This window comes from Aythya fuligula, chromosome Z (assembly GCF_009819795.1).
Source record: "Aythya fuligula isolate bAytFul2 chromosome Z, bAytFul2.pri, whole genome shotgun sequence".
NCBI lineage: Eukaryota > Metazoa > Chordata > Aves > Anseriformes > Anatidae > Aythya > Aythya fuligula.
In genome coordinates this window covers 65,402,845-65,416,442 of record NC_045593.1, presented here as the reverse complement: position 1 = coordinate 65,416,442, position 13,598 = coordinate 65,402,845, and the positions used below count along the sequence as shown (strand labels likewise).

At 39.3% G+C, this 13,598-nt stretch overlaps 2 protein-coding genes across 3 annotated transcripts in view; both read left to right on the top strand.

Annotated features, from left to right (window-relative positions):
- The window catches only part of SNX2 (sorting nexin 2), a 33,777-nt gene extending 28,118 nt beyond the window's left edge, over positions 1-5,659 (top strand). The window contains exons 11-16 of one of the 2 annotated variants that reach the window (XM_032205769.1): positions 766-971; positions 1,812-1,955; positions 2,436-2,447; positions 4,630-4,710; positions 4,804-4,875; positions 5,497-5,659. In XM_032205769.1, the coding sequence (XP_032061660.1) occupies positions 766-971; positions 1,812-1,955; positions 2,436-2,447; positions 4,630-4,710; positions 4,804-4,875; positions 5,497-5,547 (566 nt within the window). In that variant the 3' untranslated portion in view covers positions 5,548-5,659. The remainder of the gene's footprint in view (positions 1-765; positions 972-1,811; positions 1,956-2,435; positions 2,448-4,629; positions 4,711-4,803; positions 4,876-5,496) is intronic. The other variant, XM_032205770.1, reaches the window with a different exon arrangement.
- Positions 5,660-12,628: 6,969 nt separating this feature from the next.
- Positions 12,629-13,598, top strand: part of SNX24 (sorting nexin 24) — a 93,723-nt gene continuing 92,753 nt past the window's right edge. Inside the window, exon 1 of the mRNA XM_032206543.1 lies at positions 12,629-12,758. Coding sequence (XP_032062434.1) covers positions 12,699-12,758 — 60 coding nt within the window. The 5' untranslated portion in view covers positions 12,629-12,698. The remainder of the gene's footprint in view (positions 12,759-13,598) is intronic.

Below are 13,598 nucleotides of genomic sequence, written 5' to 3'. Positions count from 1 at the left end.
TTTCTGGTGTTCTTGTGATTCTGCAAAAACAACGAAGTTAAAAACAAGCCTGCACTTTCAGTTCTTAAGTGATTGGATTAAAATACGTGTTCAAAGGTCCCTCATAGGAGATAACTTTGTATAGGAAGGCTTGCATGGGATTTGAAGAGATAATTGCCTTAGTTAATGGATAAGCTCAAATCTTCAGCTCATAGATGCCAGCCATGCTGGTATCTGTTGTTTTGGTTTTGTTTTTTTACCTAATGTTTGTCAAAACATGGCAATGTATTACGTTTCGCATGATTAGAGGTACTTCAGTCAACAGTCCAAAAGAAATAAATTCCACTTGTGGTGGTGAAATGCATAAGTTTTTTTTTGCACTGTCAGCTTCATGAAACAACTGTGCTGTAAACCAGTTCAGTTTGGTTTGAAATTGTTCTGTAGCTTGCTTAGCTTTTGTTTTATGGGCTTGTATTTTACCTGAATTAGGTCTTTTGGATAATAGTCTCATGACAGAGTAAATGTGACATTAACAGGCTCAGGAAAACATTTGTGGGTGGAGAGTTTTTTGTATACTATTCTCCTATTTTTGTATACTGTTCTCCTAAATGTAGTTTCAATGTGATCTCCTTGTGTATTTTGTCATGAGCTTTGGCAATACAGCTTGCATTTTTCAGTTGGTGAAATTAGGGTTGCAACAGGCAGAGATCTCTGCTCTGGTGATCTATACCATAGAGTAACATAACAAATTAGCTACTTGTACTGAGTGTTACTTCTGTATTTCAGAACTTTCAGCCAACACAGCTGCCTTTGCTAAAAGTGCTGCCATGTTAGGTAACTCTGAGGACCACACTGCTCTGTCTAGAGCTTTGTCTCAGCTTGCTGAAGTTGAGGAGAAGATAGATCAGTTACATCAAGAACAAGCTTTTGCTGATTTTTACGTATTCTCAGAACTGCTTGGTGATTACATTCGTCTCATTGCTGCAGTAAAAGTGAGTACTGCTAAGAAAAATATCGGTTTTAGTGTTTAAAGTCCCACTACTAAACTTTGAGGTACAAGGTAAATGAATGCTTGTGTGTTTGCACATTTGTTACACAGTTGAGACTAAGTTTTTGTATTAAGTTCCATCTAAATAAAATGAATGAATCTGTGATAGTTATTCCAATGATAAAAATGATCGTTATAACTGAGAATGTATTTTAATTCTGTAATAATAGGATCCAGAAAAAATGTAAATGGTGAACATCTACCTTGAGCAGTACTAATTGTGCACAGTATTTGTGCACACTATGCTATTATATCTAAGCAAGAACATAATTTGGCAATATTTGTTGGATAGCCAAAATCTTCTGTAAATGTGAAACAACTATAATTCGTGGATCTACATTTCATTTAAGAAAATACTGGACTTTAAGTCATACTGTATAGTATAATTAGGTTTTGACATGGGAAAGGAGCGTAAGAATTTTATCCAGAGTTATCTTTGAACTTGCCAAATTGTTGTATCTCTTCCTTTGTCTCCTCTCCCTTTCCTCTGTTGCCCCTCTCTGCCATCGTTGTTTGCTTGCTTTGGTAGTGTTTTGGTGGAATGAGGAACAAAAAATAGTTTGGGGCACAGAGGTGTTTGTTCTGAAGGGGCTTGAATGTCCATTGTACATGGTGTTTAGCTGTGCAAGCGTGCTGTCAAACGAAGTACAAGAAGATGTAGTAGACATAGTGGAGTTTCTTTGAGTATAGTTGTTCCAGTTTTATACAGAAATACCTTCTTATACTGTAAATTTAGATAGCTCTAACAATTCCAGTTGTTTAGTAAATTAATGCATCATTACAGGGTGTGTTTGATCACCGAATGAAATGCTGGCAGAAGTGGCAAGATGCTCAGGTTACTTTACAAAAAAAACGTGAAGCAGAAGCAAAGCTCCAGCTTGCCAACAAACCTGATAAGTTGCAGCAAGCTAAAGATGAGATAAAAGAGGTAATGTTATCAAACATTATTTTAAAGGTCAGACTCTCTGCATTGACTCATTCATTTTGCATTAATGCACTACTTTATGCCATTTTTATTTAAGCACCACTTACTCATTTGCTGTTTTCCATATTTATTGAAGATGTTGAAACTAATTTACGGTAAAAATATGCACAATTGTTACTGATTGTAAGATCTGTAAGGCGGTTGAATACTGTCTCTACAGAGTCTGGGAGACGGGAGGAGGGGAACATGGACAAGTTAAATTGCTTCTAATAGTTAACAGATGACTTGGGTAGGCAGTGGAGTGTCTTCTGGCTTTTAAAGCTAAGATCTCACAAAAACTAATGGAGAACTGTTCCCATGTTTTGCTTTATTATGCAGCATATCTAGCCATATATATGTATATATGGTGTGATTTCAGTAAAAATAAACCTTACGTATTGAAGTGTCATAACCTATACACTTTTTCTGTCATGCTTCACTAAGGAAATTGAAGAGGTAGGACAACTTAAATAATTAACATTAATACATTCTGATTATGCACCAGTATTCTCTCATTAAAAAATGGGAGAACATCATTTTAGATTTCCAACTCTTATTATGCAGTTATTTTGTTTGGCTTCTTCATTGGTCACTAACCACAATCTGCTTTGTTCTTTCTGCACTTCAGTATATTTTGCATATGGTATTGAAGTTTCTCATTAACTTGGCTTTCTTATTCTTTAAAAAAAAAAAAAAAAAAAAAGCCACTGTTTACTGGCAAAACTTACTGTCAGTCTTATGTGACCACATTCTTGTTGGTTGGTACTCTTGATGTGACTCATCCATCCACAGTGCTACAAGTGAGCCGACTGCTCAGCCAAAATACTTCCTGAGTGTTGGGAGTAGTAGGAAATAGCGATCCCTTCTCAATCCCAATGTGAAAAGAATTAGCGATGCTGTTCCTAAGAATTTTTTCCTCTTTACTGGATGAGTAGAGAAGGTTGTTAGTAAGCCCTCAATTTGAATCTGCTGGTGGAAAGATTGCTTCCATTTAAATAAACTCAGAGTTGCCAGATTCAGTGGTAGTAGTCCTTGTGGCAGAGAAATTGCGGCTTGAATGTCATCTGTGACAGCTATTTTTTGCAGGAAAAAAAAAAATCCTAGAAATACTGTATTGAAAAGTGTAAATTCCTACATGTCAGAAACTATAGGGTGGCAGACCATCATGCAGTGATAATTTATACTAAACCTGGCATTAGGAGGTGATGAAACAGGGATGGGGGTCCCCTACACCTATAGAGCCTTGCACTGAAATTTCAGGTGCCCCTAGTTGCAGTGGTAGAATGGTACAGTCTTAATCTACCCTTTTCTTGTCTGAGTTTTGTATTGTTTCAGTGATTAGATAACTGTTCAGGCTGTGTTTCCCTGAAGCACATCCGGTTACGACGTATTATATGGCGTCATAAATGTGTATCTGAAAATAAGGGGATTCTGGAAAAATGTAAACTAAAGATAAAAATATCAAGATATTTATTGGAACGGGTAGATTGTGTTCATCTCATAGCACAGCAGTAAATTGATGCTGCAACACAAAATGCCTTTGTGAATAGACAGTACCGCTGGATTGCTGACAAGAACATGTTACATTAGAGTATGTTGCTTCCTGGCAGCCTTTTTCTGAGAAAGGTGGCTGTTACTGGGTCACTTAGCTCCCATGATTGGGTTAGTATGTTGAGATGAACAGATACAGTTGCATTTTTGAAATGTTAGCCTAAATGAGTCTGTGGTGTCAGGCTGATGGTCTTTTTCATAGCTATCTACACAAAGGGTTTGAATTTAACAATATAATAGGTATGTAAAACCAAGGGCAAAAGCAAGCCTACTAGTTACGAGGCAACGTATACGATAATGATCTCTTACTGTGTAGCTGGACATCTTTTCCCATAAACCAAGAACAAATATAAGCTAGTGTCATGTAGTATTTTTACATGAATACCACACTCCCAGTATGGCATAACCCTCAGGCAACATCACCTTATCTGAATTTTCCTTTTATGATCTTACCTGCAATAGCCTTTCTACTCCTCGTGTATCTTCGGTCACCACTGAAAAAGAGAGTGTGTGCTTTGCTTTTAACTGTAAAACAAAACAAAAGGCATTGTGAGCTTATCTGTAATAGAACTATGAGGAAGATAAGGATATACATGACTGTAGGCAGAGATGATGTTTGGACCTGAAGGTCTTTTCCAACCTAAGTGATTTTATGAAGAAATTAGGAAAGTACAGGGAAGTGACTTCCCAGACTCTTGTATGTTTGATTGGACAGGCAGTGACAGGAAGCTTACTGGTTTAGATTCTTATTAGAACAGTGTTTATGAAGGAAATGGCCAATAAAGCTTTAGAGATTCTTTTCCTTTGCTAAACAATCTCTTAAAGATTTTAAGTATTCCTGAGTGACAATAGTGAAATATTTGTCATCTACAGATGTCACTGTGATAGAGATACCATCATTTAATGTGATGTCCTATTATACAAATATTTTGAAATTGTTATTGTTAGACTTTCCCTTAAGTATGGAAAAGGACAAACAGGTCCTTTTCAGCTCCTGAATGACTATCATTAATACATGAAAATGTTGAAATATTGATGAACTGAATGGAGAACACAGTTTCATTTCTGCATGTCTTTCCTTTGCCAGTGGGAGACAAAAGTTCAGCAAGGAGAAAAAGATTTTGAGCAGATCTCCAAAACCATTCGCAAGGAAGTGGGAAGATTTGAGGCACGTATAATTCTGAGTATATGGCATTTTTACTTTAGATAATACTGATGTTCCATGTAAAATTGGTTAATGCCATAATTTATTTATTAACAGAAGGAACGAGTGAAAGACTTTAAAACTGTTATTATCAAGTACTTAGAATCATTAGTGCAAACACAGCAGCAGGTAAGATAAATTTTAAGTTTTGTACCAGTTAATATTTAATGTTACATATTAGGTTAGTTAAAAAAAAAAAAAAAGACGGGCTGTAAGTGTAGCAGTTCCTAAAACAAAAATAACTACTTCTAGTCTGTATGGTATTGGAGAACACATACTGCAGTTTTCTAGCTATTACTATGCTCCTTTGCACAGCTCTATTCAGGCAAGCAAGGGAGAAGCTCCTGTAGGGATATGGGGAATGGAGCTTCTTGTCTGTTTTCCTTCTAAAACTGAAGTAATACTTGAACTTTTAGACTGGAATAAATTGTAATAAATACGTACTTTGAATTATTGAAGAGGCTTGCACACGCTAGAGGTAAGAATAGCAAATTAACCTGGCAAATTCTTTATAACTGTATTCTGTAGTATTTTGCTCAATGTGTAATAATAACTGTTGCTTGAGCGAAGTTGTATATTTTTTACTTGTATTCTCTTGCATAATGTAATAATGTAAATAGATAATATGATGAATCTGTGTTCTTACTGAATTGAGTGGAGAGAAGTTTGCCACAAGAAGAGGAAGGTATATGTGTTTTCTTTTCCGACGGTTAGTACTTAATAGTGATTTTTTTCCCCATTTTCTTCAAGCTAATAAAATACTGGGAGGCATTCCTACCTGAAGCCAAAGCCATTGCCTAAAAGAAGGATATTCCAAATGACAAGACACTCTGGATGTTTGTCCTGGATAAACCTAAATTCCACAGTGAAATCACTTTAAATCATCCAAATAAACCACTATATATTTTATGAATTAACATGTGGCTTTTTTATATACTACAGCATTTTATTAACAAGCTGCATGTCCTGACCCTCATTGAAGTGGACTGTGGCATGATGTTCTGCAATACATTGCTGAATTGAACACTATTGTGTCTTAATACTTGCACTAAAATGTGCACTGCAAGGCCAGAAAGCTGATATTTTTGTTCTTTACAATACAATGTTCTGTAGTTCGTTTACCTGATCTTTATGAAACAAATGTAGTTGCATCGATTAATGTTCACTCAAACATTCCTGTACAAAATCATGTTTTTGTGATTACAATAATAAAGGGATGTACCTTGTGAAACATTAAACACTGCCTTTGTGTCTGTAGATATTTATTGGTGTTCTCAGAAGTAGTGTTCATAACAATTTCAGATTGTATCAAAGGCTGAAGCAAATTCAGTGAAGAACGGTGAAGATGGTGTTAAAGAGGCACAGGCAAGTATTTGTGGTAAACTGTTTTGTAATTCTGATTCTCCTTGTTACAGGTATTCTTTTAACTGAAGTTTATCAGTGCCCTGGTAAAATATAATGCATGAATACTCAGAGACAAAAGACATGCATTAAATGAAATCTCATACAAAGTTTCTGAAAGATTAAGATCACCTGCATGGTCAAATGCTGATGTCCTACTCAACTGATAAATTACATCAATCTTAACCTGGTTGTTCATGGTCTCAGGATTAGTATAATATTAAAATCTTGCAAAAAATGTAATTAGGGGAGGAAGAAAAATCAGCCCTTCAGCTGAGAGTGTTGTAAGATAGTTGTAAGGGCTGCTATTCTACTTCTCTGTGTTTTCCTCAGTAGAAAATACATTTGCAGAGACTGTTCATATCTTCTGTAAGACACTAGAACAGTTAAACATTTTTCTGAAATACAAAAGATTAACATTGGAGATGCTACTTTGTCCATTGTCATCTTAATGACATACTGATTTCATCAATGGCATGTATTAACAATATTAACAATTTAACTGATATTAACTGTTACCCGGGTAGTGAGAGGCTGTTGCTTTCAGCTAATCATAAGATGATAAGCACACAGATGTGTATTGCTAATGGTCAAACATAAAGAACCAACCAGTACTATTTCTGAACAGATGGGAATATAACATCTTAACAGCAGCTGTAAGATCATATAGTCTGACATATGCAACAAAATTAGTGAATACTTTTAAGATTACCATCTTCCATTTTGTCTCTACAGAATTCTGATGACATAGTATTTCTGGGAATTTTCAAGAGAGGTTGGACAGACACAGTTATTTGAAAAAATATTTGTCAAGTTTTTAACAAGCATCTTAAAATGCTGAAGTACTAAAACCTTAAGCTTGTAGCAACCTGTGCATCAGTGCTAGTCATTTAGCTTGTAACTGATTATAAAAGCTCAAGTACATAGTAAGTTTATAGTGAAGAAACTGATCCACGCATATTTATGATATATGTGTTATGATATATGTGTTATGATATACTTTAGCTTGCAGGGTGCTAATGAAAACTGACAAGCAGCTTGAAATTTGTTCCAAGGTGAATACTTCGAGAATTAGTCTACTACATTTGAATTGGATATGCAAGGCTCAAAATGGGTAAACATACACATTCAGGATATTTTTTTCTTGAAGTATTTTCTCCAGCTTTCTTAGTGCTGAGTCTTCCCTTTACCACAGTATCAGAAATAGAATTCAGGATCCAGTTTCTTTTCTCTCTGATGGGAGAAGGAATAGCTTTCACATTAGTCTTCTAGCAGGGAATAGTATGACTATTTTATCCGCACTAGACAGCTGAAAACAAGAAGGAGATGTGTAGGCTTTTTTTCTGAAAACCAGAAGCCTGTGGGAGAGCAAAAGTATAATAGCATTTCTGGAGTTCAGTGTCACAGAGGGTTACTAATACAAAAAATGTGTAGTCTTTTTTTGCATCACAATACACTAGTGAAATTTCACATGTGGCTTGCATAAAACTCTTGTGTTTCAACAATTTGATCATTTACTTTGTTTGTATTCCCCCCTTTAGTCCACTTATGAGACTCCACTTATAGTACTGCCTCTAGCAGTACTATAGTACTGCCAGCATGAGAGAGTCATGGACCTGTTGGAGTGGGTCCAGAGAAGGCCCACAAAGATGATCATAGAAGGCTGTAGCACCTCTCCTGTGAGGAAAGGCTGAGAGAGCTGGGGATGTTCAGCCTGGAGAAGAGAGGCTCTGGGGAGACCCCATTGCAGCCTTCCAATACCTAGCGGGGGGCCTACTGGAAAGCTGGGGAGGGACTCGGGGGGTATGGTGATAGGACAAGGAGTAATGGTTTTAAACTAAAAGAGGGCAGATTTAGATTAGATATAAGGACAAAATTGTCTACTGTGAGGGTGGTGAGGCACTGGCACAGGTTGCCCAGAGAAGCTGTGGATGCCCCATCCCTGGGAGTGCCCAAAGCCAGGCTGGATGGGGCTTTGGGCAGCCTGGTCTGGTGGGAGGTGTCCCTGCCCATGGCAGGGGGGTAGAACTGGGTGGTCTTGAAGGTCTCTTCCAACCCAAACTATTCTGTGATTATGGAGATTAAAGACTTAACATCTTTCCTAGTATGATTAATGTCTTTATTAGCAGTTACTCAAACCAAGTGAATGGAGATATTGCTAAAATACATGTGTTTTCCCTGAGGAACTCACCACACTATATTGTACATGTTATAAGTGTTATTTCCCTGAATCTCCAAACCCAGGTACCACCATCATCAGTATGAATAAAACTAATGTGGATGAAATACTTGATTACTGCTGTAGAAGTAACTAACATTTGAAATGTTGAATAAAAGACAAAGCACTACTTTTTTTTTTTTTTTTTTTTTTTTTTTTTTTTTACAAATTTAATTTTTTTTGGTCTAATTTAGTTTTTTAGATTACAACCACAAATTTTAAAACATGCCCATTCCCATCTGTTGCTTTTTGAATTAAAAGTATATGGCCACTGAATGATGATGTGATGGGGATTAAATCAAATACATAGTTACCGTTCTTATACTTACATTCAGTCTACAGTAAGTCTCTAATTTAGTCACTGTCTATTTTAAAATTGAATATTCTGCTTTTTTATCAGTCAGTCTTCTACCTCTCCTGTATTATTTTTCTGTAAAGGCCGTATAAGGGATTTTGTGTTTTGGCATCTCTTGGGTTTGTGCTCCAGATACGTCATTTTCTTTCAAATTCTGGTGGAGATGAGCTGCTGGCTAGTATATTCTGTGCATTTAACTGAACAACCAGCATCCACTACAATTATGTCTACAGTGACAGGTTTCTTTTTAAATATATATACTATATGGTATTTCATTTGTAGGCTAGAACAGACTGTAATAATTTAAATCTTTGGCAAAATCTGAGTTTATTGCAACCATACGAGGAAAAGAAGTTCAATACTGAAACATGAGGAAGTGAGGTTTCAGGGTTATTCAAAATGATATGCTGTAATACTAAGCCAATTCTGTGGTTTGTTTTTGTTTTTAGTCTCTAATCTTCTGCCTTCCATAGTTGAATGGGAATTGAAATTGCTAATAAGCAGAGTAACTTTTGACAAAGTGACTTCTGTCTGTATTACTAAAATAGCTCTTTTTTGGTCGTCGTTTCATTTTTTTTGTTGTTGGTAGTGGGTTTTTTGTTTGTTTGGTTTTGTTTGTTTGTTTTGATTGTTTGTTTCTCCTTAAAATCAACAAGGAAATCACTAACGTAGGGAAGGCAGGGAAAAAAAATCAAGATCTGTCTGCTGTCATTAAGAAAACTGGGAAAAAGTGTCTCAGAAAAGGCAGCTCGGACAAAAAGATATTGTATGAAAACTAGGGTAAAAGAAATATGCAATGAGAATGGAAAGGCTTGAGGTAAACCACATGTCTGTGGTTTAGAGATACCAAGATAGGAAGAGCACAAGGAAGGAAGATGGCACAAATCACAAGAAAGGAAATGCTTTTATCTTAACTTTCACATCCGATGTGGTACTCTGGGGAAGGTCTCAGCAGGTTAGAGGAGCACTGCACCATCTGAAAGTCTGTCGTTACCTTACAGTAACTCAATTCCCCCCTGCCCCACCACCCTTCTCACACGTGCACTGATGCTGTTCAGAAAATTACTTTTTTGTTGGCTCCAAACGTTGTGGCCGTTTAGGAGGAGGAGCAAGTTTCTTGTTTGGTACAATGAGTTCGTGTGGAAAACTGACTGACAGCTTTCCAGATTTAACCTTTTCCGCATCTTCGCCAGCATGGTCTGTACACTCACTGGCTGCTGAAAGTCCTTTGTAACTCTTTAGAAACAACTACACTGCCACCACAGCAAAGCTAGATCTTTTGAGAAGCAAGGAGGGTGTGAACTCCTTAAAAAGCAAATTTTGCTGTTCTACCCGAAGTTTTATGAAGTGTGTTAAACTTTGCTACTATTCATGTAGGAGACCAGTATCAGTAGGACTACAGTGAGGTGCAGGCTTAAAAACAATCTTCCTGGTAGCAACTGAAAAATCAGTAAACTGATGTTCTGATCATATTAAGGACTGTCTTTTTAATCTGGTCTTTTGCTCTGACATGAACTTTACTTATCATTTTGATTAAAATTCGTACATACCTATTTCTAATCAGGAAACCAGTCGTTCAGAAAGTCCCTAAAAAGAGAGCATTGCTTAGTGGAAACAGATCTTTGAGAGGTGTCTGTGTCCATCCGTCTCTCTCCCCCATGGATTCATTCCAGAGTCAGGAACGTGGAATTGCCTCTGTAGGAGGAATTGCACAAGAACAACTTTGGAGGAGAAAAAAAATAGTCCTTTTTTTTTTTTTTTTTTTTTTTTTTTTATTTCCAATTCAAAAATGTTTAGTTTTTACGTACTGTGAAAAGATGATTGTAAAAATGCCACGTTTGCATTCATTTACTTACTGGAAGTGTGGCATGCTTCATTGGTTGGACATGCTAAATGATGATTCATAGCCTCTGTGATCATGGAAAAGTCTAGAGACAGGTAACAGTTGAAACAGTGGTGTATTTACCCATTTATTTTACATTCTGGATCAAGTTAGCTTAAGAATATAACCTAGGGCTGCAGCATGACCTGCAATCAAATGCAGTGTTAGTAATTCCGGGAATGCCAAAAGCTACAGTGGACCTCCTAGTGCCTGCTCCACAGCGGAATTTGAAGGCTGCCTGCATAATTGTTACCAGTAGAGCTCAACCATTTTTACAGTTTTCCTTTTAAGGTTACTGACATGATTTTAATAGAAGTTACCCCAGTTCAAATCGTGTTACATTTAGAATACATTCTCCTTTTGTGTGTGTGGGAGGGAAGAGGGGGATAATCACCATATATTGTTTGTGCAATTAACTTTCAAAAGCAAGAATTCTGGGTGGTTTTCAACACGTTGATAGCATTTTGTGAATTAATGTTTCTTAAATTTTTGTTCCTCAGTGTGTGAGACAAAGACAGTCCTTGGTCTGTCAGCCATGTGGAGAAATCCTATTTTTTCTTCAGCAGTAACTTTAGAGATTAACAAACTAATGATGATGTATCGTGCAAATTAAGTATTTAACATTCCAAAACATATTGATGTATTTGAATTCAGCTCACCATGTAATCTTCCTTGTTCCTCTTGGCTGATGCACAGTCAAAAGTTCCATTATGTACTATTGAATTTGAAGCCAGATTAATGTCTCAAACTTTTCTTTGTTAATAAGTTACATGGTATTAGGGCAAAAAGTAGCTTTTTGAAATTATTGGTTATTAGATGGCAAACAACCACAAATATTTCCCCTGTGAAATTCTACTAGCTTCGCATAAGTATCAGTGCATTACAGCATTCAAATGGTTCATCCATTTTGTACTTGGAGAACAGAAACTAAGATTAAAAGATTGGAGTTTTAACCAGAAACTAAAAATTATGATAGCATGGCAATTATACTTTAGCGTGCCCGTGTTTACTGGACTAATTAAACTATTAATATGTAACATATCTTCCCTTGGGACGATTATAATAATGTATTTGCCAGAGGTCGCTTTGGGGAAAAGTCAGATTCCTTGTTCAATGGCTTTACTCTCCGTTGTGGTCCAAGAATTTGACGCCTACAGCATGGGCAATGTCAAATGGCGCAATGGGACTGGGAATGAACATCTGTTTGCTTGTGTCACCTCTGCCTCAGAGCAGCACTAGGACTGTCTGCTGGTCATCAGCAGCTTAGGTCAGCAGCACAAGGAGCAGCATTGTGCAGAAACAAATGTCCAAGGACTGGCTAGCTTTGATTTCAGGACATTTTTTTATTATGTGTGGTTCTTTTTTTCCTTTTTTCCTTTTTTCCTTTTTTCCTTTTTTCCTTTTTTCCCTTCCCTTCCCCCCCACTTGTTCCACTTGTTTTTAGTCAAAGCATTCTATTTTGCATTGAATTCTTCAGGTCGTAGGTCTTGCTTAGAGCAAAATACAATTAAATTTAGCTGGCAGTAAAACGAAGAGAAATGGAGGGAAAAGAGCTTGTAACTTTTTTTTTTCTTTCTCCTTAATGTTTCTAGTCCAGAATGAAGCCAATTAGTTCTCAGAAGATGCTTCTAAAAGCTGGTCCTAGAAACACCGAGCTAGTGTAGCCACAGATGTCAGGGAACAGCACTCGTTTATCATTTGCGCCCACTTTTAAGGTCGGTTTTTGGCTGCTTATGCAAAGGGGGAGCTGGGGGGCGGCCGCTTCTCGCAGGTAACCGGTGACGGGACCAGAGGGCACGGCCTCAGGTTGTGCCAGGGGAGGCTCGGGTTGGAAATTAGGAGACTATTTCTCCTCAGGGGGTGTGCGTGGTGCCGCAGCCCCGAGCTCCGCCTGTCCGACGCCCCCCCCCCCGCCCCTTCTCCCCTCAGCGCCTCCAACGGCCGCGTCCCAACGGCCGCCCCGCCCCGCCCCGCGTCACGTGCGCGGCGTCACGTGCGGCGGGCCGATGGCGGCGGCGGCGCCGTTCAACGGCCGGCGGCGCCGGTGAGGCGGGAGGGCGGCGGCGTTGGCGCTGGCGTTGCCCGTGCTGCTGGTGATGGAGGTGTACATCCCCTCCTTCCGCCACGAGGAGAGCGAGCTGGAGCGGGGCTACACGGTGAGGGGGCCGGCGGGGCCCGCGGACCCCGGTTGGGCGTTTAAATCTCGCCGAGCCGTTAGCGCTAACGGCAGCGGGGAGGGGGGGGGGGTATGGGGGGTGAGGGCGTTAACGGCCGCGCCGGCAAGGGGCGAGCTGCCTGAGCATCGGCCGGGGCCGCAGCGGGGCCGCGTCGCTGGAGCTCGCAGCGGTGACCGGGGAGCGGGCACGGGTCTGGCAGCGGCGAGGGGCGCGCAGCCGCCTGCAGCCTGCTGCGGCGCAGCCCAAACTTCGTAACTGAGGCGTTCCTCGTGCCGTTACTTGGCCTCTTCAGCCAGGGGTGTGAATTTCTGCGCTGCAGCCCGCTCAGAAGCGACCGCCGTGGGCAGCTGCACCAGAAGTCGTAGCTGAAGTTTCTCTGGGCCAGGCGCACTTGCGGGAAAGGCAGTAGAGGTCTGCTCTGAGCGTAGCTCGGTGGTTTTCCGTTACGTCTCAAGGAGCTTGCTGACCGTACGTGAGCAGGGCTTACTCCCCTGTAATGGTAAATGTGCTGCTCTACTACGTAGTTTGCATAAGTGTTGTACCAGGGGCTGGAAATCACAGCCAGTGCAAGTGGGCATACCATAAGCCCTCCCTCCTGCAAAGCTGAGGTTGGTGAGACCTTACTGCTGCCCTGTGCTGTGCAGGAAGAGAAATTTACCGAAAAGGAAACAATAACAGCAATTATTTTGCATTGGAAAAAAAGGTGACTTCACTGGGAGAGTTGGAAGCATGGGCTCAGTGTCCAGACCCCATCAGCTCTCATTTTTTGGGGGCCCAATGTAGGATTCATAGTCAGAGGCTATGGTTTTAGTAGATACT